This window comes from Meriones unguiculatus, chromosome X (assembly GCF_030254825.1).
Source record: "Meriones unguiculatus strain TT.TT164.6M chromosome X, Bangor_MerUng_6.1, whole genome shotgun sequence".
In the NCBI taxonomy this organism is placed as follows: domain Eukaryota; kingdom Metazoa; phylum Chordata; class Mammalia; order Rodentia; family Muridae; genus Meriones; species Meriones unguiculatus.
Window position 1 is genome coordinate 137714839 of NC_083369.1, and position 27772 is coordinate 137742610.

At 41.5% G+C, this 27772-nt stretch overlaps 1 protein-coding gene across 2 annotated transcripts; it reads left to right on the forward strand.

The window, feature by feature from the left end:
* Positions 1 to 3107: 3107 nt before the first annotated feature.
* Positions 3108 to 26886, forward strand: LOC110539630 (synapse-associated protein 1). Of its 2 annotated transcripts, XM_060375283.1 has the most exons (10): positions 3108 to 4134; positions 4584 to 4655; positions 5910 to 6028; positions 6560 to 6626; positions 9646 to 9719; positions 12886 to 13025; positions 21396 to 21544; positions 23186 to 23244; positions 24419 to 24566; positions 25664 to 26886. In XM_060375283.1, the coding sequence occupies exons 1-10, from the start codon at positions 3930 to 3932 to the stop codon at positions 25789 to 25791; spliced, it is 1161 nt and encodes a 386-aa protein (XP_060231266.1). In that variant the 5' UTR covers positions 3108 to 3929; the 3' UTR covers positions 25792 to 26886. The 2 variants fall into 2 exon arrangements, with proteins under 2 accessions (XP_060231266.1, XP_060231267.1); XM_060375284.1 differs by lacking the exon at positions 4584 to 4655 and having other exon boundaries at positions 3117 to 4134.
* Positions 26887 to 27772: the final 886 nt, after the last annotated feature.

The following is a 27772-nucleotide window of genomic DNA, read 5'->3' on the forward strand; positions in this document are numbered from 1 at the left end:
CTACATATGCCCGCAATGGTATACTATAAAAAGAAGAAGAACATGCTCTAGCATGGATGACCTTTTAGGATATTATGCTTAAAAGAGAGTCCAATCTTATCAGGAGTGATTGCTTAGCAGTTGAGAGCACTGGCTGCTCTTCCAGAGGTTTAAGTTTCAGTTCCCAACCAGCTTACAACTATACCTCCAGTTACAAAAGATCTGACACTCTCACAGAGGCATACATACAACTTTTTGTTTTACTCTTTTTCTTTTCTTTTTTCTTTTTCTTTTTTTGGGTGGGGGTGCACAAAACCAATACACATGAAGTAAAATTTAAAATTGGCAAAAAAAAAAAATTGCCAATCTTGAGTTGGTTGGTTGTGGCACATACCTTTAATTTCAACACTCAGGAGTAAGAGGCAAGGATATCTGAGTTACATTGAGGACAGCAAGGTCTACACAGAGAAACCCTGTCATGTAAGACTTTTAAAATAGGAGGAGGAGGAGAAGCCAGTCATAAAAAGACAAATACTGTGTGATCATACCAATTTCTACTGCTCTATGGACAGGGGTTTGAACCTAGGGCCTTATTCCTTAGGCAAGAGATATCCTGCTGAAGCATTGGCAGCACCTCATCCTGAAAAAGATGTATGTACAGTGGTCAGGCCCATAGACATGAAGTAAAGTGATGTTTTCTAGAAGCTTAGCAGCAAAGAATGGAGGTAAATTAAGAATGTAACTTGTAAGGTGACAAGTTCTGGAGGCAGGTTGCAAAGGAATGGAATGTGCTTAATGCTACTGAATTGCTGACTTCAAAATGAATGCTGATAAGTTTTGTATATGACTACAATTTAAATAGAATTTCACAATTCTTTTCTCTCCTGGGCTCCCAAGGGTCCAAATTGCCATCTTGTATACATGTCATGATTTTGTAAATGTGTTTGCTGAATTAATATCCAATTAAAATGCACATGATGGACTGTGGGCATGTACCTCGATTGGTAGAGTACATTTAGCATGGAGAAGGCACTGAGTTTGATTCCCAGAACCAGATAAGAAAGGCTTGGTGAATGGGGCACAGGATTCAAGACAAGACTAGACTAGTTACTAGAAACCCTATCTTTAAAAGAAAAAAGACCCCACAGTGTGTAACTTTGGATGTCCCATGTAGACCTGGCTGACCTCAAATTCACAGAGATCTCCCTGCCACACACAAGTGCTGAGATTAAAGGTTTGTGGCACATTTCCAGGATTTATCCTGCTGTCTTTATTTAGTTTGGGGGTTTTTGTTTCTTCAAGACAGGGTTTCTCTGTGTATCCTTGGCTGTCCTGGACTCACACTGTAGACCAGGCTAGCAAACTAGGAGAGATCAGCCTGCCTCTGCCTCCCTGGGTGCCCACATCACAGGTGTGGGCCACTGCACCCAGCTGAGACCCTGTCTTTAAAAGAAAGAAAGTGAAAGGGAGTGAGGAGACAGAGGGGAATATAGAGGGAGAGAAAGATAGGGAAAAAAAAAGGAAGGAGAGAAGGTGGGAAGGAAAGAAGGACAGATACCTAAGGGATTTCTTTTATGATTCTTTAGTGTACAGGGGCGGGAGAAGTACACAATACATATTAGGGTGAGGATGAGAGGACAAGTTACAAAAAAGTAGGTTCTTTCATCTTCCATGGGGTTCCCAGGTCAAGGCACAGTGGCAGGCACCTTTACCTATGAGCCATGGAAAGCACTGTTTTTTTTTTTAATTTAATTTTATCTTACTAATTACACTTTATTCACTTTGTATCCTCCCATAAGCTCCTCCCTCCTCTCCTCTAGGTCCCATGGTCCTTTCCCCCTTCTCCCCCCTCCCCTTTCTTCATGCATTGCGTCCCCAACTCCAATGATAACAGAGGTCCTCCTCTCCTTCCTTCTGGTCTTAGTCTATCAGATGATATCAGGATTGGCTGCATTGTCATCTTCTGTGTTCTGGTAAGGCTTCTCCCCCCTCAGGGGTAGGTGATCAAAGAGCAGGCCAATCAGATTATGTCAGAGGCAGTCCCTCTTCCCATTACTATGTAACCCACTTGGACACTAAAATGCCATGGGTTACATCTGTGCAGGGGTTCTAGGTTATTTCCATGTATGGTACTTGGTTGGAGTATGGGTCTCTGGAAAGACCCCTTTGTTCAAATTTTCTGGTTCTGTTGGTCTCCTTGTGGAGTACCTGTCCTCTCCAGGTCTTACTATTTCCTACTTCTTACATAAGATTCCATGCACTCTGCACAACAGTTGGTCATAATTCTCAGCTTCGGGTTTGGAGAAATGGCTCAGTGGTTAAGGGCACAGACTGCTCTTCCAGAGGAAAAAGGTTCAAATTCCAGCACCCACATGGCAGCTCACAACTGTCTGTAACTCCAAGATCTGACACACTCACATAGAGATACATGCTGGCAAAACACCAATGCACATAAAACAAAAAAGGTAAATAAATAAGTCTCAGCTTCTGCTCTGATAGGCTGCAGGGCAGAACTTTTCTTAAGATTCCATGCACTCTGCCCAGCAGTTGGCCATAAGTCTCACTTCTGCTTTGATAGGTTGCAGGGCAGAGCTTTTCAGAGGGAGGCCCTCTGCAGCAGGATTCTAGGTTGTTTCTTGTTTACTACTACTTCTGAAATTTCATTCATTTTTGTTTTTTGGGAAAAGGTCTCCTGTAGCTCTGGCTGGTGCTGAACTCAGGGTCGTCCTGCCTCACCTTCCTGAGTCCTGAGAGTACAGGCGTGCACCACCTTGCTCAGCTAAGGTTATTTTATAGGTGTCTGTATGTGCATGTTTGCCTGTGCTGGCCATGTGTTTCGCCACTCTACCACGGAGCTGCAGTCCCAGTTTTCTGAGCTATTGTGTGAAATAGTTTAAATTACATTTATTGTGTAGGTAGCCACCGAGAATGTGTGGTCAGAGCCAGACAACCCGTAAGAGTCAGTTCTCTCCCTCCAACACCTAGGAACCAGGTTGTCACCTTGGTGGCAAGTACCTTTACCTGCTAAGCCTTTTCACCCACCCACTGTAAACCATTTTAATCTACCAGTACCCCCGCTCCAACTTATTCCTTGCAATTCCTTTTTTTTTTTTTTTTCTTGTTTCCTTTAGGTTTTTCCTTTGCTTTGGTTTGTTTTGGGCTTGAGTATTTCGAGAGGTGGTTTCTCTCTGTAGCTTGGAGGTCCTGTACTTGCTAAGTAGAACAAGCTAGCTTTGAACTCACAGAGATCCTCCTGCCTCTGCCTCTGCCTCTGCCTCCCAGAGTGCTGGGGTTAGAGATGTGCTCCAGCAGGCCTGGCTAGGTTTTTGTTGCTGTTTGATTTTTAACGTTATGGTTTTGACACCAGGTGTCGTGTAGACCAGGTTGGCCTACATCACCGTGTACATAAGGCTGCCCTTGAACTCTCAGTCCTCCTCCTCTCATCTGCCAGATGCAGGGATTACTGTTATGCGGCATTATTCCCAGGTTTGGTTGACTTAGCCTCTTGAGAGAGGCTGGGGTCCTCCATTCCCCAGGGTGGGGGCGTCGCCCGGTGCAGCTAGACCTGCAAAGGCGAGGCTGTGTTTTCCAGGGAATGACAAAATGAGACCAGGTAGGACAAGCCCCGAAAGAGATGCTAGCCTCCCACTTGGCAAGGTGGTGAAAGAGTCAAGCGGCAGGGGCGGAGCGCGGCTGCTCGCGGAAAGCCCTTTGGCCCTTTGCCTCTTCTCCACCAGCACCAGGGAGCGGGGGGCGGAGCCTGCGCCGGACGTGACGCCTAGGCGGCCAGCTGGGGCGATGTCATAATGGGTGGGCCCAGGGCAACTGACTTGGGAGGTGTGGCTTCACTTCCAGCCAGTCTCCCTGGGACTCCGCGCGCGGTCAGGTCACCCAGCGCTTAGCGGCAGGCAGATCTTTTGGGTGAGGGGACCCCTGACCCCGCCGGCGGGATGTTCCGAGGGCTGAGTAGTTGGCTGGGCTTGAAGCAGCCCGAGGGGCCCCGGGCGAGGGAAGAGCCGCCCCGCGGGGACGAGCTGTCGGCGGGAGACGCGCCTCCCGAGGAGAGCCCGGAGCCGCCTGCGGAGCCCACCGAGGAGGTGGAGCAGCAGCCTGCAGAAGAACCAGAGCTCTCCCACCAGGACGCTGGACTCGGCAGTGAGTCCGCCCGGGCACCTGAGGTTGGGCTGGGAGGGGCCGCCGGGATGCAGGTGTGTGAGGAGGGAGGTTGCTCTTCCCGGGCATGGGACACTTGGATGAGGAGCTGGGCGTCGCCAGCGCATCACCAAGCAGTGCAGTCCTGTCTTCGCGTCTCTTCCAAGTGCCTAAGAACTTGTCGCTTTCCTGCCAAGTTGGTATGCATGGGCAGCCCGGGCTGGGGAAAGTGGCACCGCTGTCCTGGGGGGTTTGACAGGGAATTCAAATACTTGCCCATCTGAATCTCCTCCACCTCCGTCTCCCAGCTACAGTTGGTTGAGAAAATGCCTTTGGTCCCAAGAAAGGGCTAAAAGGTATTTGTCTCCATTAACTTGCTTGAATTTGTCAAGCTTTAAGCCATGTGTTTTTTTGGTTTTGTTTTTGTTTTTTGATGCATGGTCCAATTTCAGCTCAAGATGGTTTTGAACTTGAAGTCAAGAATGATCTTGATCCTCCCTCCCCTGCTTTCCAGTTGCCTCCTGGTCAGTATTTTACCCCCTCACGTGCATGCAGCAGGACCTTTTTTCTTGAGGTGGGTGGGATAGAAGCTGCAAGTTGTCTGCCATATTCAAGTTCCATTGCTAGATCTTTGGTGAACAAGAAATACCTTATTTCTCCTAGTCACCATCCCCAAGGGGTTGGGAGAAGAAGCCCAGCATTTTACTGATACTGAGCAGTACAAGTAGAATTTGAGCAAAAAGTCCACCTGATTTCGTAGCCCATAATCTTTCCAAGTTTATAATGATGTTGAAAAAATAATAGTCCTTGAGAATATAAACACCTGCTATAGTAGGAAAGTTTGGAGAACCATAGTCAGGCTTAAATTGTCCACGGATGAGATTTTGGGGAGGTGGGCCCTAAGCAGAAGTAAACATAAGAGAATTGCAACAAAAATGTGTACTAAATTTGTTTTTTCTTGAGGTGGTTTTATATAGCCAAGGCTGGATTTAAAGTCATGTGGCCAAGGATGTCCTTGAACACAACACTACTTCCTGTATTTCCATCCTTTTGGGATTCTTGTAGTTCAACACTACACACCCACTAACTTTATAGTTTTAAAGGCCTGCCAAGCAGATTCAAAGTGCCAAAGAGCAGAGAGAAACAGATTTAAGTAAGAAAGGTCCTAATGTTCAGAAAGTTAGACTATGAGGTAAATGGTTAGGGAAAATAGGCATACTCTCTGCTTGCTTTTGTCTCTGAAGTGCTGACATTAAAGGCCTGTGCCAACACTGTCTGGCTTAATTTTTCCAGGGATCCTGCTTCTGTTGTTTTGGGTTTTTTTGTGATTTGTTTTTGGTTTTGTTTTTTTTTTTTTTCTTTGAGACTTGGCTTCTTTCTGTAAGAGCTCTGGTCGACCTCAAACTCACATAGACTACCTGTGTCTGTCACCCTGTATACTTGGATGAAAGGCATGTTCCACCATGCCCACCTACCAGTTTTTAAATATTTTTCTTAAAGTATAATGAGAGTGTGAGGGCTGAAGGAGTGGTTCAATGTTTAAGACTTATGCAGTCTTGAGGATCTGAGATTGGATCCCATTAAAGATTTAACATACGCAGAACTATATGGGCAAATAGTCATAGGTTATTTTATGCCCTAATTATACAAAGGACCTAAGCATGCACAAGTTTTGGTCCAGAAAAGGTCTTTGAGAAGATCTCCCTGTAGATAATGACACAAAAGCATGATAATCTTTGTACTTGGATGAAGATCAGACTATTTTTTTTCCTTTACAGACTATTTGTTCAATGTTGCGAGTGCTGCCACAAAGAAGATCACTGAGTCTTTTGCTGAAACAGCTCAGTCAATAAAGAAATCAGTGGAAGAAGGAAAAATAGATGACATCATTGATAAGGTACATTTAGATAACTTGTAAAAGGAAGAACATATGAAAATTGTAAGTAATGATCTCTCTTTTTTAGTTTTTGTTGAGATAAGGTTCCTCTGTGTAGCCTTGACTATTCTGGAATCACTTTATAGACCAGGCTCACCTTGAATATCAGACATCTGCCTGTCTCTGCCTCTCAGAGTGCTTGAGATTATAGGCATATGCCACCACACCTGGCTGTAAGTCTTTTTTTTGAGAATATCTTTTCTTAGGCTGGAATGATGGCTCAGAGGTTAAGAACACTGGCTGCTTTTCCAAAGGTTCTCTGAGTTCAATTCCCAGCAACCACATGGTGGCTAACAACCATCTAAGATGAGATCTGGTGCCCTCTTGGAGACCAGGTGTACATGTAGGCAGAACACTGTATATACAGTAAATCTTTCTTAAAAGAAGATCTTTTCTTGATTCTTGGATAATTTCATACACGTACACAGTATATATTGATTGTAATTCTTAACTTTCAAAGTAATTTGACTTTTCATGTGTTTTGTTTAACAGAGCATAATTGGCGATTTTCAAAAAGAACAGAAAAAATTTGTTGAGGAACAGCATACAAAAAAGTCAGGTATGATACAGGTTTTAATGCATATATCTGTGTCTGTTTATGGGTAGTTTGTGATGCTGGAAATCAGGCCCAAGTCATTGCACCTACTAGGCAAGCACTGCTACTGAGCTGCAATCCCAGCTTCCCTACCAGGTTTTATTGAGCATCTACTATGTGCTAGACTTATACTAAGTCTCTAAGAATACAAAATATATAATACTTGGGTAGAGCCCAGTGGTAGAACAAGTGCATAGTATTTTCAAGGCTCTGGGTTAGAGTCTTAGCACCAAAAAAGTTATAACCAGGCATAGTAGCTCAACCTGTAATCCTAGCATTTGGGAAGCTAAAAAAGATGATGTGCTATGAGTGAGGCTGTGCTCCCAGCTGGTCTACATGATGAGTTTTAGAACAGCCAGGTTCTTGTCTCTAAAAAAGAAAAAGAAACACACACACACACACACAGAGAGAGAATTCAGTCTTTTATTGAACATGTTAGAAAAGAGGGTCAATCAAAAAGACCAAAGCCTAGCTGGGCAGTGGTCGTTCTCGCCTTTAATCCCAGCACTTGAGAGGCAGAGGCAGGCAGATCTCTATGAGTTCAATGCCATTCTAGTCTACAAAGCAAGTTACTAGACAGCCAAGGCTACATAGAGAGACCCTGTCTCAAAAACAAACAAAAAGACTGAAGAAGCCAAGCCAGGCCTGTGGTGTACACTCCTGTGATCCTGGTACCCAAGAAGCTAAGGCAAAAGGATTGCCATTAGTTTGGGACCATCCATGGTTAGATTAGCAGGACCTAATCTAAAAGCAAAAAATAAAAGGGGCTGGAGAGATGGCTCAGCAGCTAAGAGTTCTGTCTGCTCTTCCAGAGGTCCTGAGATTAATTCCCAGCAACCACATGATGGCTCACAACCACCTCTACTGAAATAGGATGCCCTCTTCTGGCATGCAAATGTGCAAGTAGATAGAGTACTCATACATAAAATAAGTTAATTAATTAATTTAAAATATTTTAAAAAACAAAATAAAGGATAACCTACCTGAGTCCTATAACCCCTAGCATTTTGAGAGGTACAGGTAGAAAGACTGCCTCATCATGTGTGGGGCAAATCTGGAACTGCCTCTTTAGAATAGCTTGTTTTGGATCTGCCATGTATTGGTGGTTAGGGAGTTAGTCTACTATAAGAAGCAGATGGGTGCTTGAGTGGAGTCCTCTCTTCCTAATCATGTCATTTTGGTATCGTCAGTATTCAGCTTCTAACTGTTCTTCAACAATTTGGTTCTAGCCCTATCGCTTATTGCCTCTAAATTGTCTTTTGCTTTGGTTTCACTATTCAAGATCCTGTCAGTTCTCTTTCCTTTCCTTCCATCTCTCTCTCTCTGATTTTCATTACCTTTATTTACTTCTGGCCTTTGTATGGCAGAGGACAACTTCTAGGACTGGGATCTATTCTTATACCATGTGGATCCCAAGGATCGACATGCCGTCAGGTTAGCAGTAACTACTTTTAACAGCTAAGCCATCTCAATAGTCCTTTCTATTTATTTTTATTGTTAATTATGTATATGTATATAATATATATATATAGGGCATGTCCCTTGGAGCTGGAGTTATCGGTAGGTATTAGCCACCTGACAACGGATGCTAGGAACTGAACTCTGGTCCTTTGTGAGAGCAGTATGGCACCTGATGACATCAGAAGAAGGTAGCAGATCCCTCTGGAACAGGAATTTCAGAAAGTTGTGAGCCACTACATATATGCTGAGATCGAACCTGAGTCCTCCCAGAAGAGTAGCAAGTACTGAACCCACTGAGCCATCTCTCCAGAATTTTGTTGTTGTTGTTATTGAGACAGGGTTGTACTATGTGTCTTTGGCTGGTCTGGAACTTGTTGTGTAGTCCAGGATGGCCTTGAATTGACAGAAATGCCTGCCCCTGCCGCTAAGACTAAGTGGATCACCATGCCCAGCTTCTTTTTGTTTAAAAACGTCTCACTCTAGCCCAGGCTTTTTAGAACTTGAAACAGTTATTTGCGTCAGCTTCCCAAGTGCCAGGATTACAGGCATATACTACCATTCCCAGAGACATATATAATACATTAATCTAACACTAATTTTGCTAGTTGACCCAGTAATGTTCTTTATAATATTTCCCCCTAGAATATAGTTAAGTTTAAAAACTAGTTGAGGATATATTGCATTCTGTTACTTCACCTACAGTTTTTTAATCTGGAATGTCCTAACAACCTTTTTTTTTTTTTTTGTCTGTTTTTGAGACAGGGTTTTAGGCAATCCTGGCTGACCTCATATTTGCTATGTAGCTGAGGTTGTCCTTGAATTCCTGGTCTTCCTGAATCCACCTCCAAGTACTGAGGCTGGGCCGCTCCACACTTAATATACTTTTGTATATTTGAGCTTTGTCTGATATTTCCTCATGTTTAGAATCAGATTGTATATTCTTGATATTTCGTCCTTCTCAAAATAACATGTTCAGGGATCTATAGTGTGTTTCTCCTCTACTGTTTGTGTATATGTATGCAAGTATAGACACATGTATGCCACTTTACACATGTAAAGGTCAAAGGATTCTTCCACCATGTAGGTCCTAGGCATTGAATTCTCCTCTTTAGTCTTAATGGTTAAGCACCTTTACCCACTGATTATCTCATTAAATTGCTGTCAGACTTCTGTACTGTCATTCAAGCAAATTATTTGTTGACCAAATGCATATATGCATAAAGCTTACAAATTAGGTATTACAATGAATAACCATATTTGGAGCTCATTGGTAAATTATTGTTTTAAGTCGTCTTATAAAAACTTTTCTTGTTTTTTGAAATGACACATTATGGTGTAACTATTGTAACCATGTAGTGCCTGAAGAAGCCAGAAGAGAGTATCAGATCCCCTGGAACTGGAATTAATAGGCAGTTGTGAGCTGCCATGTAGGTGCCCAGATTATCTGCAAGAGCAGCAAATGCTCTTAACCACTGAACTATCTCTCTAGCCGCCTATAACCTTTTTGTTTTCTCATATATAGAATCAGCTGTGCCTCCATGGGTTGACTGCCATGATGAAGAAGCAATTCAACAGCAGATTTTGGCTTTATCAGCTGTGAGTATCCTGTAAATACCCCTTGTAGGTAACCTTTTTCTCCTGTCATGTTACATCTCTGTTCATAAGAGTTTACCTTTTGCTAAATCTTTTGTTGTTGTTGTTTATTTCGGTTTTTTGTTTTCTTTTCTTGTTATTGTTTTGTTTTCAAAACAGGGTTTCTCTATGTAGCCTTGGCTGTCTGATAATTTTCTCTGGGAGGCAGATCTGTGAGTTCAAGGCCAACCTGATCAACAAAGTGAGTTGAGGACAGCCAAGGCTACACAGAGAAAACCCTGTTTAAAAAAAAATTACATTTACTTATTTTCTGTATGTTTTACACACACATCACAGCACATGTGGAGAACACAGTATAACATGCAAGGAGTTGGTTCTCTCCTACCATGTGAGTCCCAGGGCTCTCTGAACTATCTCACTGGAAACTCCAGTTTATCCTATCTCTGACCCCTTTGAGGAACTAGAGAATAAACTCAGGGCCTTGTGTCTTGTGTAGTTTATGCATATGCTCTATTATCACTGAGCTACACCACCTGTACCCCACCTCTACTGTTCTGTTTTGTTTTTGTTTTTTTTCTAGCAAAAATTTTTGAGTCTTTCTTGGCTTACACCTCCTCCACAGGAAAGCTTTATAAATGTTGATTGAAATAATTGTACTCATGGACTAGAAACTCTACTTCTAGAATAGAACTCTACTTTTAGAATTTGTTCTAAAGATACCATTTTAAGGCCCAGCAAGATGGCTCAGTGGATAAAAAAAAAAAAACCCTGGTGACCTGAGTCCAATCCCTTAGACAAATGTATGCAAGTATACCTGACTTTTAGAATTCAACAGGTTAGAAACTACTTAAATGACTATAACATGGGTCTTGTTTAGTAAGTTATGGTAAATTGTTGCTCATTTGATTTAGGCATTAGAGCTAGAAAGTCGTTCATGACTTTGAAAGAAAAAGGAAAGTCAGGGGCTGGAGAGATGGCTCAGCGGTTAAGAACACTGTCTGCCCTTCCAAAGGTCATGAGTTCAATTCCCAGCGACCACATGGTGGCTCACAACCATCTATAATGTGAACTGATTTCCTCTTCTGGCAGATGTAAATGCAGATAGAACACTCATATACATAAAATAAATAAATCTTTAAAAAAAAAGCATGTGATACCAACACCAGGCTTCATGAAACATTTAAAAAAAAAAAACACTTGCTGCTCTTCCAGAGGTCCCGAGTTCAATTCCCAACAATCACACGGTGGCTCATGACCATCTCTAAAAGGATCTGATGCCTGCTTCTGGCATGTAGGTATAGATGCAGAACAGAGCACTCCTACAGTAAAAAAAGAAAGTACGTAAGTGAATAAATTTTTTTAAAAAGCAAAAGGAAAGTCAGCTTTTATGTTTGTAATCCCAGGAGGTGGAAGGAGAAGGACCAAGAATTCAAGGGTATCCTCCAATAAAGAATTTAAAGCTAGCCTTTGCTATAGAAGACTGTCTTTAAAACAAAAAGTTGGGATGGAGTCGTTTGCTCAGTGGTTAAGAACATTAGGTGCTCTTTCAGAGGACCCAGGTCTAATTGTTAGCACCCACGTCTGCTTACAACCATCTATAATTTTCAGTCTCAGGATCTGACACCCTCTTCTGACGTCTACAGTCACCAGGCACACATATCATGCATAGAAATAGATGTTGGCAAAATGTCCATACACATAAAAACTTTAAAAAAAAAAAAAGAAAAAATGGTTTTGAAAAGTAAATGTTAATCCAAGAAGTCGCCTCTAACTAGTAGGATTTTGTGTTGTTTTATTTTGTTTTCCTTTATTGAGTTTGTTCTCAGACAGGTTAATATGTTCTCCCAAACTAAGTAAGTAGCACAAGCGAGCCTTGGACTGATTCTATAGCAGAGCTTGCTGGCCTTAAATCCTACGTTCCAAATACAGGGATTTCAGGCCTTAATACTGTACCCAGCACTTGGTTTTGGTATTTTCGAGTTCATGCTTTTCTTGAATGTTTTGTGGGGTTGTCATGGTGGTGGTAGCGTTTTTGTTTTGTGTTGCTTGATTTTCAGGTTTTGTTTTATTTTTCGACACAGGGTTTCACTGTCCTGGACTCACTTTGTAGACCAGCTGACCTTGAACTCATAGATATGCACCTGCCTCTGCCTCCCTGAGCACAGTTTTTTTTGTTTTTTTTTTTTTATATTTATTTTATGTGTGCAGGTGGTTTGCCTGCATGTATGTCCATTGCACCACTTTTATGCAGTATCTGAGGAAGCTGGGAAAAGTTGTGTGATCCCCTAGAACTGAAGTTACAGATATTGTAAACTGCCGTGTGGGTGATTTTAATGGAACCTAGGTCCTCTGGAAGAGCAGCCAGTGCTCGTTTCCACTGAGCCATCACTCCAGCCCCATCTTCTTCCCTCCACTCTGGATCCTGGGAATCAAACTCAGGTCATCAGGCACATGGTGGCAAAGACCTTTCCTCACTGAGCCATCTCATCAGCTCAGTTTCTTGTCTTTTTGAGGCTGGGTCTCATGTAGTCCAGGCTGACTTCCAAACCTCTATACAGATAGTCAGTACTGACTTTGAAGTCCTGATCCCCCTGACCTCTAACTCCCAAGTAGTGGGATTTTAGGTCTCTTCTATTGCACTTTGGCCTTTAGTTAGATTATTTTTAAAAGCTTTTACATATCTAAAGGTGGCCAATAATAAAAAAAAATACATGTTTATATGCTTTTTTAAAGATTTATTTATTATACAATATCCTGTCTGCATGTACACCTACACACCAGAAAAGGGCACCAGATCTCATCTTAGATGGTTGTGAGTCACCATGTGGTTTCTGGGAATTGAACCCAGGACCTCTGGAAGAGCAACCAGTGCTCTTAACCTCTGAGCCATCTCTCCAGTCCCCATTTATATGCTTTTTGACTACGTGATTTCAACCAAGTGAACTGTCAACTCCTATGAGCCTCTGTCCAGGTGAGAGTTAGAAAAAAATATGAAAAGATAGATTGTTCTATCTCTTTAAGTGGGCAAGTCAGTAACAGCTCAGTGGAGTTTATGACTGAAGACTCTGTTAAAATTCACTGTATCAAATCCATGATATATTGTGACTTGTTAATTACATTTTGTGACACCACCCCCCTTGCTGGTTTTTGCCTCCATTTCTCATCACAGGACAAGAGGAATTTCCTTCGTGACCCACCAGCTGGAGTTCAGTTTAACTTTGACTTCGATCAGATGTACCCTGTTGCCTTGGTCATGCTCCAAGAAGATGAACTCCTGAACAAGATGAGATTTGCCCTTGTTCCTAAACTGTAAGCACGCTCTCCAGTCAAAGAGACCCTGCTCACTCCTGCAGTGGTCATTTCTGTTCCACTGTAGTGATTTCACCTTAACTAAGGGCTCTAGTCACGTACACAGCATTAGAGAAGAGTCACTGAATGGAGACCAGAACACCCTCGACACTATCTGTTCATCCAAACAGGGCCCCGCAACCATCCAGGTCCTGTGAGCTTGGCTGCATGACCAGAATGGAAAGGGAGGGCAGACTTGGCAGGAAAGTCAGGATAGGATGTTCTCTTTTGCCCAGTTATCTAAAAGGTAGAACATGTCTCCTTCAGAAAAAACAAATACAGCCAAATAAAATCAGGTCTGTAAAGGTCCCTTACCTTTTGCCCGAACTCCAGTGTTTTGTATTCATGCTCTACACCGCTGTGTTCTGTTCTCTTTCTTGTGGTTTTTATTCCACCAAAGAAAGGCCCTTCCCTATTCTAAAATTCCAGTTGCCCTTTATGTTCCAGAGCAAGCAGTATTCTGTGATGCCTTGCTACTGACCTACCAGCAGAGGGCGGCCTTCCCCTTTGCAGCATTCCTGCAGCTTTGTCTCCCTCTGACTCTCTTGTAGAGTTTTTGTTTTCTTTACAGCACTGGAAATTGAATTTAAGACCTGGCTCACACCAGGCAATTGTGTTAATACTGGAATACATCCCCAGACCTCTTTTTGACTTCTATTTTTAACACTGGGCCTTACTAGGTTGCCTAGCTGAGCCTTGAAGTCATTTTGTATCCTCAGCAGGACTTGAACTTTCAGTCCTCCTGCTTCAGGCTCCCAATTCACTGGGTTTACAGGCCTGAGCTACCAGCTCTAGTTTTTATTATAATGATGATGGTCATTGCTGTTATTTTTCTTTATATTTTTCAAGTCAGCTTTCCAAGCATGGCTTGGCTCAGGACTATAATCCTAGCACTTGGGAGGCCTAGGCAGAGGCAGCCTGGGTCACAAGTGGGAGGCCCTGTTTCTAAACAAAACTCAGGGCATGGTGACTCACATTTATCATGCCAGTACTTAGGAAGTTGAGGCAGGAGAATCAGAGTTTGAGGATAGCCTGGGCTATAGAGTAAGACCCTGTCAAAAAAAAAAGTCAAAACAAATAAAGCTAGCATTCTTTCTCACTTTGTGAGACTACCCTTTTTAGAATATTCTTATCCTTGTTTCATGGTTGCAAGATCTTGCTGTTCCCCCGAGGGTAAAATGTATAGTTCTCTCAAAATATCATTCTGTGAACTTTTGTCAGAAACTGTGTAGAGCTCTGCCTTCTAGGTTGTGGCCTCCCCTCCCTTGTCTTTTGCAGTAATAGCACTGTATCGAGGGTACCTGGCCACCTTACGTTCAGATGAACTTTATGACTGGAGAGAACTCAAACTAGCCATAACTAGGTAGCTCCCCTACTAGAGGACTCTTCAACCTCTTGGCCAGCTGCAGACAAGACAACAAAGGATGGCCTGACCCAATTCATGGACAGGTTGTGCCTGCAGCTTCAGTATGGCATCACAGCCCCAGTCTCAACTGCACCAGGAGATCCTAAGTACCACATAGGAAACTGCTTAGGCTCTCTACATAGGAAGGGACAGGGCAAGGCGTAGAGCCATCTCCCTACTCTTCACAGGCATGTGTGGCCTGTGTTCCAGAGCTGTCTGAACTCATGTGTGGCCTGTGTTCCAGAGCTGTCTGAACTCGTGCCTAGTTAGCATGCCTGTCATTCGCTGACCACCCATCCCATTGGTAACACAATTCCACACAATACATTTTTGTTTGCCTGTTGACTTTTCAGCTTCCAATGTTCTGCCCTCTCCTATTTCCTGTGTCTGTAAGATTTATTTGTGCAGTTCTTCTGTGATTTCTGGGTTGTATTCAGAGGGAGTATACCTAAGTTCATGGTCATTATGCAATGTTTAGCTGACCACAATGCTTTGACAAATATTTCCTAGTCCTTGGGACCCCATGGAACCTCAGGTCTATTGTCTATATGAGAATACTACTTGGGCAAAGTTATTCTAGCCTCAGGAAGCCAGTTATATTAGAACCTTTTCTTTGTATTTTCCTCTATAGTAAAACACTTTTCTTCATAACTATCAACATACTGGTAGTAAATTCTTTTTTACTGTTGTTTGGTGTGTTTTTGTTTTTGTTTTTAAGAAAGGCTTTCATGTAACCCAGATTGGCTTCAAATACCATCCGTAGTTGAAAATGACCATGAGTGTCTCTGATCCTCCTCCCTAACTTCCCAAGAGCTTGGTTTACAGGCACATAACCACTAGAGACAGAGACCAAGTTGCCCTGGCTGGCCTGAAACTCACTGTTATTGATCAGGCTAGCTAGCCCTGAGTCTTTCAGGAGTCCTTGTGCTTCTGCCTCCTATGTGCTAGGTGCTGGGACTGGAGGCATGAGTCATCACAACCAGTCTTTCTTTTGAGATCTGTTTTCCTATATACCAGGCTGGCTTCAAACTTGCCCTGGAACCAGTATTATATAGCTAAAATCACATTATACAAATTTCATCTTTAGACTGTGTGGCTAAAAGGTCTATTTTTAGTTAATGATATAAAGAAATATGCCATCTATTATACTACTGCATATGCTCACAAAGCCCTAGGAATTGACTTTTTAATTTTTTTATTATATTTTTACTGTTTTAAAGGATTCAGGGATGAGTGAGACAAGTACTCTGCCCTTACAGATGGTCATAATTTTTAATTGGGCATGGTGGTACCCCTATCATCCCAGTACTCAGGAGGCTGGGGATAGAGAGTTGGAGGCCAGCCTGGGAATATGTATATATGTATATATATTATGATATTGAGACCTTATATTAAAAGTCTAGCTGAGGGACTGGAGAGATGACTCAATGGTTAAGAGCACTGGCTGCTTTTCCAGGAGACCCAATTTTGATTCCCAGTACCCACACGGTGACTTTAACTCCAGGGGATCTGATGCCCTCTTCTGGCCTCTTTGTGTTCATAGGCATACAAATGCTGCAAAAACATACATGTAGGAAAAATACTCATACACATAACATAATTTTTAAAAATCTAGCTTGAGCTTGTAAGATGGTTCAGTGGGTAAAGGCAATTGCTGCCAAGATTGAAGACTTAAGTCCTTGGTGTTACATGGTAGAATGAAACTATGAGAGTTGGGAGACTAAGACTGGGCATGTTTACCTTCTAAATCCCAGGGTCTTAAACTGTAACATTAGAGCCAGGCAAAAATGAAGTTGCAGCTGAATGTTTAAGAGGTTGAGAAAGAACCTACCAGTATGAGGCCAATCTAGGCTTTATAGTAAATTTCAGATAAAGCTTGTGTTACAGGCTAAATGAAACTCTGTCTTGAATGGAAAAAAAATGAAGTTGTGAGGAAGTGGGCTGCCTATGTATCTTCAAGGCCACTTTTAATTCTGAGCTCTGTGAAATCATCTCACATGAACTAACCTTGAGTGTACTAATGTCTCTGTGATGACTCACGGGTTCTGTTTGCTCTTTTTATGAACAAAACAACCATTTGGACTGCTTTCTTTGCCAGACTCCCTCCCTCTTGATGTAAGAGAAGCAGGCAATTGCAGAAAACTTCTGCATCAGCCTCTGGGAAAGACTCACTCCAGATGACATTTTAAAGGTTCAAAAAGATCCTATGATAAAGATCCTACTGGGCACAGCTATAGCTCCCAAACAAGACTCTTATTTCTGCTTTTGTGGTGGATCTGAGGCATTAGGAGCCTGTGATAAACACTGGATAAATGTCAGCCTGAGCCTGGAAAAGACTGTTGGTTTCTCTCCTGCTATCAGAGGACCTCTGTGTTTGTCTGTGATACAGCAGCAGGGCATTTGCTAGGTTCAGGCTACCATACAGAAGTGCTCACATACTAATGTACATTTTGAAATATGGGACCAGTGCTTCATTTTCTAAATGAAGTGACTGCCTCTGTTCAGAAAGAGTGTCCCAGATGATCAGCGTGACACTCAGAGAAGAAAAGTCTATAGAAGCTCTGTATTTGTTCATAATGGTTTGGTTTTGTTTTTATGTTAAGGGGAGGGATGTCCTTTGCTTTTATATTTCTCTTTCTTGTTGTTTCTTTGAAGTTTTGTAGTTGTAGTTGTTTGGGGTTTGTGTGGATGGTTGGCAGTAAGGGCTCACATATCTGATACTGGTCTGGAATGCTATATATAATGTAAGGTGACCTTGAAATTCTGATTCTCCTTCTCCTGCCCTGAAGTTCTGGGATTATAGACTTCGGCCATCATACCCTGTTTATATGATGCTGGGGTTAGAATCCAGAGCTTTGTGCATGCCAGGCTAAACAAGCACTCTACCAGCTGAGCTCCATCCCCAGATATGCACCCTTTCTGGTTTGGTTTATGTTTGTCTTCCAAACTAGAGATTATAATTTGAGAGAACAGTCATCAATTTTTAAATTATTATTTTGAAAAGTTTGAAAGATTTGAATTGTAATACAGACCCTTTTGTTGTGGGTTGTTTTTTTTTTTTTTTTTTTGGTTTTTGTTTTTTTGAGACAGGGTTTCTCTGTGTAGTCTTGGCTGTCCAGACTCTCGTTTGTAGACCAGGCTGGCCTTGAACTCACAGAGATCCACCTGCCTCTTGTCTCCCAGAGAGTGTGCGCCACTACGCCCAGCTGAGGCCCTGTTTTAAAGTTTTATTTGTTCTAATGTTTTAATGTTCTTTTTAGCAAAAGAATACAATTAACTTCACAAAGATTCCAGTAAATGTCACAGATTACATTTAGTTCTTGTGTCTCATCAGTCTCCTTCCATCCTTTGCACCTTGTATGAGGCACACTGCCATTTGTTCTGGCACAGTTCACACTTAGTTCACTGGAAGGTGGTATCTGGCAGGCACTTAACTATAAAATTACAGATTTCCTCTTTGAAAGTAATTAGTGTCAGGCATGATGGCAAGGCCTATAATCCCAACACTCAAGAAGGAGAGACAGGATAGCAAATTCAAGGTTAGCTTGGGCTACATTTCAAGACCATGTTTCAAATAATATAATGATAATAATTAGAGCTGGGCATACATATGCACATCAAATCTCAGCACTGGGGAAGAACATTACTGTGGGCTACATAGTGAGGTCAAAGCCAGCCTTTGGATACACATCAAAACCCTGTTTTAATAAACAAGCAAAGGGCTAGAAATATGACTCAGAGGTTAAGAGCACTTGGTACTCTTGCAAAGAACCCAGATTTGGTTTCTAGTCAATGCATGTGTGGCTCACAACCGCATGCAGCTCCAGCTCCAAGGGATTATGTGTGGATGTGTGGGTAAGAGGGTATGTGTTTGTATGTGTGTGCGCATGTGTGCATGTGTGTTTTGAAATAAGGTCTCATGCCACTATCCTGCCTAGACCTGGCTGAGGATGACCTTTTATTTCTGATCCTCCTGCCTGCCTCCATCTCTTGAATGGTATGATTACAGCTGTGCCCCACCATGCGTAGGGATCAAACCCAGGACTTTGTGCATATTAGGCAAATGCTCTACCAATTAAGCTATGTATCAGCATTAAAGACTTAATAAAAATATATTATTATTATTATTATTATTATTATTATTATTATTATTATTTGAGAAGTCAGAGGACAACTTGTGGGAGTCAGTTCTCTCCTTCCAACATATGGGGACCAGGGATCAAACTCAGGTCGTTAGGCTCATCAGCAAGTGGGTTTACTCACTGAACCATCTTACTGGCCCCTTATGGACTTTGAAATTTCATTCTCCCCATCAATTTTTTCATATATTTGCATTTATATCCATTTAGTCTTATGCATTTGATACAGTGGGTTCTAATATGTTATTTTGATGATCATATCATCACATTGACAGGTAGGGGCTCAGTGAAACTCAAATCTGTAGCCTTTGGAGGTAGTTCTGTTTGAAACAGGATTACAATATGTAGCCCTGGCTGTCCTGAAACTCAGTATGTAGATGAGGCTAGCCTCACATTCAGAGATCCATCTTCCTTCCTCTGCTTCCTGAATGCTGGGATTAAAGGTATGTGCCACCACACCAAGCTCCAAGCTCATTTTAATATTATCTTCCTCTAACCCTGGGACCCAGCATTTATTCAGAAAGTGCTGGTACCTCTTAGTGGAAAATAAATTTTATATTATTCCTTATTAGGATCTATTAAACATAATAATGGGTTTTAGAAAATGAAAGCAAGAACTGAGCACCACTGGGGTGTCACTTCTCACCAGCATATGATGCAGCTAAGGGGTGTGCACATGCTCAGCTATGTCTCTGGAATGAAAACTATCCAAAGGGATACCTAGGAAGGTATCCTAGGTGAACACTATCCTAGGAAGGATCACTCTCATTTTCTTCTGTTTGTAACTCCCTGCTCTGCCAGTGAGAATCCTGGTTCTGTGACCTTTAATACTTTTACTTTTTTTTTTTTCAATTTGCTGCATGCAATTAAGCTCTGGCTAAGTTTCTGACTCCTTTCTCACTCAGACACCATTCTCTTTCCACTTGGTTCTTGTTGTCCTTCTGGGCCATCTGTTTTGTGTACTCACCAAACACCCCTTGAGCACCAATGCCTCATGTCAGACAAATCCAATATGCAACCAAGTTTGAGGATCACTATGAGTTCTCAGGTTAAATAGATAGGACTTCATTCTTTATCAGCCATCTCCCAGATGGTTGTAGGTATAATTCGTAGTAGAGTGTACTTGCCTAGTTTCCACAAGGCTCTGGATTCTATAACCAATTCTGCCTCACACCCAAAGCCTTTATAACCATCTCTGATTCTGTTTCTACTAGTGGCTAGCTATTTTAGTAAGCTGCCTGCTGATATATTTCCTGAGGAATAACATCAAGCCAGGTGTGGTAATGAATGCCTGTAATCCCAACACTTGGGTGAGGCAGGAGGATCAGTTGGTCAAGGCCAACCTTAGCTGCATAGTGATTTTGAGGCCAGTCTGTGATAAATGGGACTCAGTCTTTAAAAACAAACAAGGACTGGGGTGATGGCTCATCAGTTAAAGCACTTGCCTACAAGCATGAGGACTAAATGCTCAGAACCCGTGTAGATACCAGGTAGGTGTGATCCGGCCTTAGAAAGAGGATACAGGAGATCCTGGAGCCAGCTGAGCAGCTGGACTAACCCTATCTAAACTGGCTATATCAGTGAGCTCAGGGTTTGATTGAGAGATCCTATCGCAATACATAATGAAGTGGAAGAGCAGTTGAGGATGGATCCTAATATTCAGCATTGAGCCTCCACATGCACATGTATACATATGCTCACACACATTCAAACATGTATACATACATACAAACACATGAAAAGTAGAAAACAAAAAGAAACATTATTGCTAGACATAGTGGCATACTCATTCAGTCCCAGCACTGGGAGGCAGAAGCAGGCGGATCTCAGGTTCAAGACCATCCTGGTCTACAAAGTGAGTCCCAGACAGCCTTTCTGGAATAAACAAAACAAAAAGAGGACAATATCCACAATTTTTTCCCACTGCCTAAAAGCATTTACTCCTTCAGAAAACAGTAAAAGACCCACAGTGTACTGGCCCTGAGTCTCCCTGGTTAGTCACACTGCCACACATGAATGCTTTGTTTCTTTCTGCCAAGAACCAAATATGTATAATAAAATACTAATAAATATGAGGCCACCAAGATAGCTTAGCAGGTAAAGGCACTTGCTGCCAAGCCTTATCACATGAGTTCAAGCCACACATGGCAAGAGAGCTAACTCCTGAAAGTTGTCCTATGGACTTTGCATGCATGCTCATACACACACACAATAAGTGTAATTTTTTTAAAAAGGGACTGGATAAATGGCTTAGCAGTCAAGAGCACTGGCTGCTCTTCCAGAGGACCCAGGTTCAATTCCCAACATCCACATGGTGGCTCTCAGCAGTCTGTAACTCCACTTCCATGGAATCCATGGAATCTGATGCCCTCTTTTGGCCTCCATGAGCCTTGCACACATGTGGTATACAACTATGCATGCAGGCCAAACACCAATACACATAGAATAAAATTAATAAAAATACCAAGAAATTCTGAAATTTCATGAGCATTGCCTAGCTCATCTTTTGCTGTTGTGGAGAAATATAGTTAGGAGAATATAGTTATCCTGTCATTTAACTTTTACTTATAAAGCAAATGATCATTTTCTTTAGCCCTCACAAGGAATGGAAAACACTCAGGAGCTGGAGCTTTAGCTTGGTAGTTGAATACTAGCTTGCCTGGCATGCATGAAACCCTAAGTACCACCCCCAAAGCCAAATAAATAGATGATCCGTTCTAGGTTCTGCTGTACTAATATGTGGACCTGTGACCCTCGCATTCTCATATGTGTCATTTTCTATCAAAGTGTGAAAGAAGAAACATTCTGGAGGAACTACTTCTACCGCATCTCCCTGATTAAACAGTCAGCCCAACTCACCGCACTGGCTGCCCAGCAGCAAGCATCTGGAAATGACGAGAAAAGCAGCAGCAGAGATGATGATTTGCCTCTGGCAGGTATGTTCTGGAGAGAAGAGATCATTCTGGAAGAAAAGAATTGATGTAAAAATATTCCTGACTTTAGAGGTGCTAATGAGCAAGTCATCTTGTATGCATCAAAAATATTGACATCTCTGTACAGAAAAATTATTTTCTTTGCAAAGGAATTTTTTTGTTGCACTTTCAGACCCAGTTTATATGGGTCTTCCCCAAGTGTTCTTTTCTTTGCTATCTCATTCTTGGTTTTTTTTTTCTTTTTATTACTCTTAAAAGGGGTTCTACAACCACAAGTCCAAGGAAATCAGGATGAAGAGAAATCTTAGAAACACCTGGCCATGGTTGTGCATGCCTGTAACCCTAGCACTTGAGATGTGGAGGCAGGAGGGTCAGGAACTCAAGGCCAGCCTGGGTTACAGGGGATCCCAAAACAAAACAAAAAGCCCAAAGGGCAAGAAAAGAGTCCAGTAGTACTTATTCTAGTCGAATTGCAAGTATCCAGCCCTGAGCTAAGCTACTAAACACATGGCACTTTCCTCCAGTGACATAACCCTGCTGCTAAGGAACAAGTTTTATATCAGCAGCTATTTGATGAACTATGATAGTAATTAATACAGTATCCTAGACTATCATATAGATGACTCTGCAGTTAATTCGTACTTCTTGCTCTTCCAGAGAACCCAGGTTCAATTCCCAGTAATCACATAGATGGCTTACAGTCCCATGGACTTCCAGTTGCAGGGGATCTGACAACCTCTTCTGACCTCCGTGGGTTCTCAGACATATAAATAAAAATAAAGCTGGAGGTGCTGGCACACACCTTTAATCCCAGTACCCTGGAGGCAGAGGTAATCAGATCTGTGTGAATCATAGGCCATCTTGGTCTACATAGAGAATTAAAGGCCAGCTTGGGATATATAGTAAGATCCTGTCTCAAAAACAAACAAACTAAACAAACAATAAATAAAATACATATTTTATAATATTTTATTTATTTTATAGCACTGAGAATGGATCCCAGGGCTTTACAAATGCTAGGCGGTGCTAGCTCAGTAATAGAGCACTTACCTAGCATATGTACAGATATGTTTAACTCCCAGCACTACCAAAAAAGAAAAGAAGAAAACCATTTTTTCCAAAGAAAGTATTCAGTAAAGACTGTTACCATTGTTAGTACAATAAAGAGTAGTTATGAGTGAGTGTTTTTCTCAAAGAGGACTCGAGTTCAGTCCCCAAAACCCACATTAGGCAGCTCACAGTTGCCTGTAACTCCAACACTAAATTAACCAGAAGAATGCTGAGATGGGGCATTGTGTTTCCCTTTGTGCTTTCTAACCACATTGATAACAGGGAAGCTTGATAAACGGCTTCATTCTTAGTATTCTAAAAGAAAGAACAGAACCAGTTTTGAAGTCCAAAAATGATTTCCTAATAGAACTTCCATATAAGGGACAGTGAATGTGGTTACAGTTTTAAAAGACAATCCTGCCAGGCATGGTGGTACACATATTCAAGCCCAGCACTTGGGAGGCAGAGGCACGTGGATCTCTGAGTTCCAGGGTAGTCAGGGCTACATAATATCTGTGGATATTTTAGCTTTTCTTATGATATGTATTTAGAAGTAAATCAAGCAATTATTGTTTCTTTATTCTCATTTTATAGAAGCAGTACGACCGAAAACACCACCTGTCGTAATCAAATCTCAGCTTAAAGATCAAGAGGTAAGATTCCCTGCATTCTGTCCAAACTTTGGCTATGAGTCTCAGCAGCTCCTTTGATACCCTGCTAGGTAGAGTCTTTCAGAGGCCCTCTGTGGTAGGCTCCTGTCCTGTTCCCTGTCTTCTCCCTCTTCCAATGTCTATCCTGTTTGCCTTTCTGAGTGAGGATTGATCATCTTACCCAGGGCAACTCCTTCTTGCTTAGCTTCTTTAAGTGTACAGATTTTAGTATGATTATCCTATATTATATGTCTAATATCCACTTATAAGTGAATGTATACCATATGTGTCTTTCTGCTTCTGGGATACCTCACTCAGGATAATCTTTTCTAGTTCCCACCATTTGCCTGCAAATTTCATGATTTCCTTGTTTTTAATTGCAAGGACCATTCATAGAAATAACCTAGAACCCCTGCACAGATGTAGCCCATGGCATCTCAGTGTCCAAGTGGATTCCCTAGTAAGGGGAACAGGAGCTATCTCTGACATGAACTTAGTGTCTGGTTCATTGATCAACTCCCTCTGAGGAGATTTAGCCTTACCAGGCCACAGAGGAAGACAACGCAGACAGTCCTGATGAGACCTTATAGGCTAGGGTCAGAGGGAAGGCAAGGAGGACCTCCTCTATCAGTGGACTATGAGAGGGGCATGGGAGGAGAAGAGGGAGGGAGGGGTCTCTCAGATGGGATACAAAGTGAATAAATTGTAATAAATAAAAAAATTAAAATTTTAAAAAATTAAGAGGTAATACAGTTTTACATTATACATTTACATTATATGTGTGAAAATGAAGTCACTGGGTTAACTATCTCTTGATAGCATTTAAAACAGCTTAAGGGTATTGGTCATATGTCTTGAAGATGAGGAGTCCAATAGTTGAATAATAGCTGAGAGCTTAGGTGAATTCCTGGCATAAATAATACTAGATGTGCTCATCAGCAATCAGAGAGAATGAATTGAAAGATCTTAACAGTGAGGGGGAATAATAGCCTCAGGTGGTAACTCATTCTATTACCAAGCAACTGCCAGTTAGAAGGTTGGAGAGCATTGTCTTACTGCTAACAGAGAAGAATAAAAAAATGAGACTGTGTTAAAGTATGAGACAACTATTAACTAACATACTAGTGCCTAGGTGTCACTTAGAAGCCATTTCAAGAGCATTTTGGTTGCATTTCAGGATGAGGAAGAAATCTCTACCAGCCCAGGAGTTTCTGAGTTTGTAAGCGATGCCTTTGATGCCTGCAACTTAAGCCAGGAGGATTTAAAAAAGGAAATGGAGCAACTTGTACTTGATAAAAACCAAGAGGAAACAACTGCACTAGAAGGTAATACACATGCACACACGCTAGCTTTGTCCTTTATTCCTAATTCCAAAGTTGGTTGAATACAAATTTCATTTGAAAGCCAGTGGACAGAGGCTGGAAATGTAGCTCAGTTGGTAGAGTGCTTATCTAGCCTGCATGATGCCCTGAGTTCATTCCCCAGAACCCCATAACCATACATGGCGGCACACACTTGTAATCCCAGAATTCAGGAGGTAGAGACAGAAAGAGCAGATGTTTAAGGCCAGTCTTGGCCACATGAAATCCTGTCTCAGAAAAATAATAAAGCCAGTCAACAAATTAGTCATGGTAGTGTATACTCCTCTAATCCCAGCACTTAGGAAGGGTAAGGCAGAAAAATTGACATGAATTTGAAGCCATCTTGAGCTCTACACAGTGAGTTCCAGGCCAGCGAGAGCAGCATAAGTAATATCCAGTTTCAAAAACAATCCCACTAAAAGCAATCAAACTAAAAATGAATTCTAGCTGTATTTTTTTACACAGTAGTGGGGACTGAACCCAGGGCTTTGCAGGTTTGCTCCACCTCACTCACATCCCCGACCCTAGCTTTTTTGTTTGAAACAGGTTCTCATGTAGTCTAGGTTGGTTTCAATCCCACCGTATAGTCTGCTGGCCTTGACCTCCTGCCTCTCCACCTGGGATTTTATGTATCCTACCATGCTGCCTAACCTTCCCTTTTTAAAATGCCATGTTTTGTTTTCTCACTCTCCTTTTTCTAACACTCTACAGTATCTGTCATATCTTCTACATACTGGGGTCAGTATCAGGCATGTGCTAAAACTGGGCATGGTGGTCACAACTGTAATCCCAACACTCAAGTGGTAGAAGCAGGAGGATCAGAAGTTCAGGGTCATTCTCAGCTAATAGGGAGTTGGAGGCCAGCCTGGCATACCTAGAGAGATGGCTCGGCAGGTAACCATGCTCACTGTCAAGCCTGATGTACTGCGTTGGATTCTTAGGAACAAAACAAACAAAACACAGCTAGGCCTTTTGTCAAGTATTACAGTTGAGTGAATTGTTACTTGTAAGTATTGAGTTCAAAAAGCACCTTTCTTTGCCTCTCTCTTTGTTACCTATAGAAGATTCTGCTGATTGGGAGAAGGAGCTACAACAGGAACTTCAGGAATATGAAGTGGTAGCAGAGTCCGAGAAGCGAGATGAAAACTGGGATAAAGAAATTGAAAAGATACTTCAGGAGGAGAATTAGCCGTCTCCCAAACCATTTCTTAACATCGCATTAAAATCTGATGCTCGCTGACTCATGAAGGCACAAAACTGTGTAGCTTTATGAAATTTGAAATTAGCTAAAACTTGCCTCTTAAAAAGAAAGTATGTAGAGCAGCTATTGTAATAATCAAAAAATAATGGGATATTGTATGTCATTTTCATATAAATTCAAGTCACCAATGTTCTTATAGGCAGCAGAGCTATGTATGCCACAGAAACACAGGTAAAATACTGGTTTGTTTTCCACACAAGGTTGGCAACATAATTTATTCTTTAGTCATGGTTTTCTTAGGTTATATATATATTCCTTTCCTTTTTGTTGATACATGAGTTAAAGTACTTAATGGCTTAATTACTATCAGAATGACCAAATTATACCAAAGAGCTCAAAAGAAAGCACTTTCAAAACTGTTTTCTTCTCAGATATTTTCTAAAATTCTGTCTGAAAGCCAAAAGCTGAGGATAATTAAGTTCATTTGAATGATATAAACATCACCAAATTTAATGTGAAGAAACACTGTGCAAGTCTTGAGATGTGGTGGGCCCTTGCCTGTCATTCACAGTGCCCTGTGTTCCATCTCCATTATATCAGCCAAAAAAAAAAAAAATACAAAATAGATTTCTTTAAAGTTTTACTTTTCCCTAGAGCCTTTTCATTCTGTTTTGTTAAGTCTACCACAAATTCAACATTGTGGTTTTTATAGGAACATGGGCCTTCAGTCCCTTTTGTATTAATAACTATTAAGAAGCCTGTTTACCTTAAGGTTTGTTCTCAAGGTAATGGTCACTATGTATAAATGTCTTAATTAAATTCTATTAATTAAATTAATAGAATGATCTTCCTTGGAGTATAACTTCTAGAACTTTCTAGTTCATTATTTATGTATTCTGCTATGCCAGCAGGCATCCATTTATAGAATAAGATCATTTTAAAAGACCAAGGTGTTTTAATGTTAGAGAACTTTCATATTTTCACAGCGCCTTTATTTCATAAGGGGAATAAAACAGGATGTTTCTTTATAAGAAAATTGTACATAGTGATATTCTTGTACCAATAAAAAACTAGTCTATGGTCCTCTGGCATAGGTGGTCAGTGACAGATCTGGGAATGGGTTCAAACATTACTTTCATGTTCATCATTTGAGATATGCACTGGTAAAATGAACCAGACTGCTTCACTTCGTGTCACTTCATTTTAGCCATAAGCTTGTATCTTCCATGAGGCCAGTGACCCAATAAGAAAGAATTTCCATTTAAAATGTCAGAAACTGCCCTACTAAAGTAAAACGTGTTCATTTATGTGTGGTTTGGAGACAGGGTCTCCTGTAGTTATGGCTAGCCTGGAATTCACTGTGTAGATCAGGCTGGGCCTCAAACTTAAAGTGATCCTTCCTGCCTCTGCTTCTGCCTCTAAGTGATATTTTGTTAATTTGATAGAAAAGAAAAAAAGAATATGAGGAGCAGGAGAGATGGCTCAGCTGGTAAGAGCAATGTCTGCTCTTCCAGAAGGTCCTGAGTTCAATTCCCAGCAACCACATGGTGGCTCAACAACCTCTTTACTGGAATCTGATGTCCTCTTCTGGCGCGCAGGTGTATGTGCAGATAGAACACTTAATACATAAATAAATAAAAATGTTAAAATGATTTTAAGAACTAAAAATCCTAGATGTAAACAGGTATAATAATGCCTGGTTTTTAATACATACACACACACTTGAGAACAGGGTCTTACTATGTAGCTCTAGCTATCCTTGAATTCACTATGGAGATCAGGCTGGCCTTGGACCCACAGAGATCTACTTGCTTTTGCCTCACAAGTGACAGGAGGAAATGAGTAGCACTATACCTAGCTTGCGCTAAAATTCATACCGATGAATAAACACACAAAAAAAGCAAAGGTTTCAGAGAGAAGAAAAAAAAAAAAAAAAAAGCCTGGGCATGGTGGTACATGGCTGTGCTTC

What these genes read in the sequence shown, in the direction of transcription:
- LOC110539630 (XM_060375283.1), top strand. Translation starts at nt 3,930, where the DNA reads ATGTTCCGAGGGCTGAGTAGTTGGCTGGGCTTGAAGCAGCCCGAGGGG. An exon ending in TTTGCCCTTGTTCCTAAACT is followed by an intron (nt 13,026 to 21,395) that starts GTAAGCACGCTC and finishes TTTCTATCAAAG; the next exon opens with TGTGAAAGAAGAAACATTCT. An exon ending in GGAAACAACTGCACTAGAAG is followed by an intron (nt 24,567 to 25,663) that starts GTAATACACATG and finishes TGTTACCTATAG; the next exon opens with AAGATTCTGCTGATTGGGAG.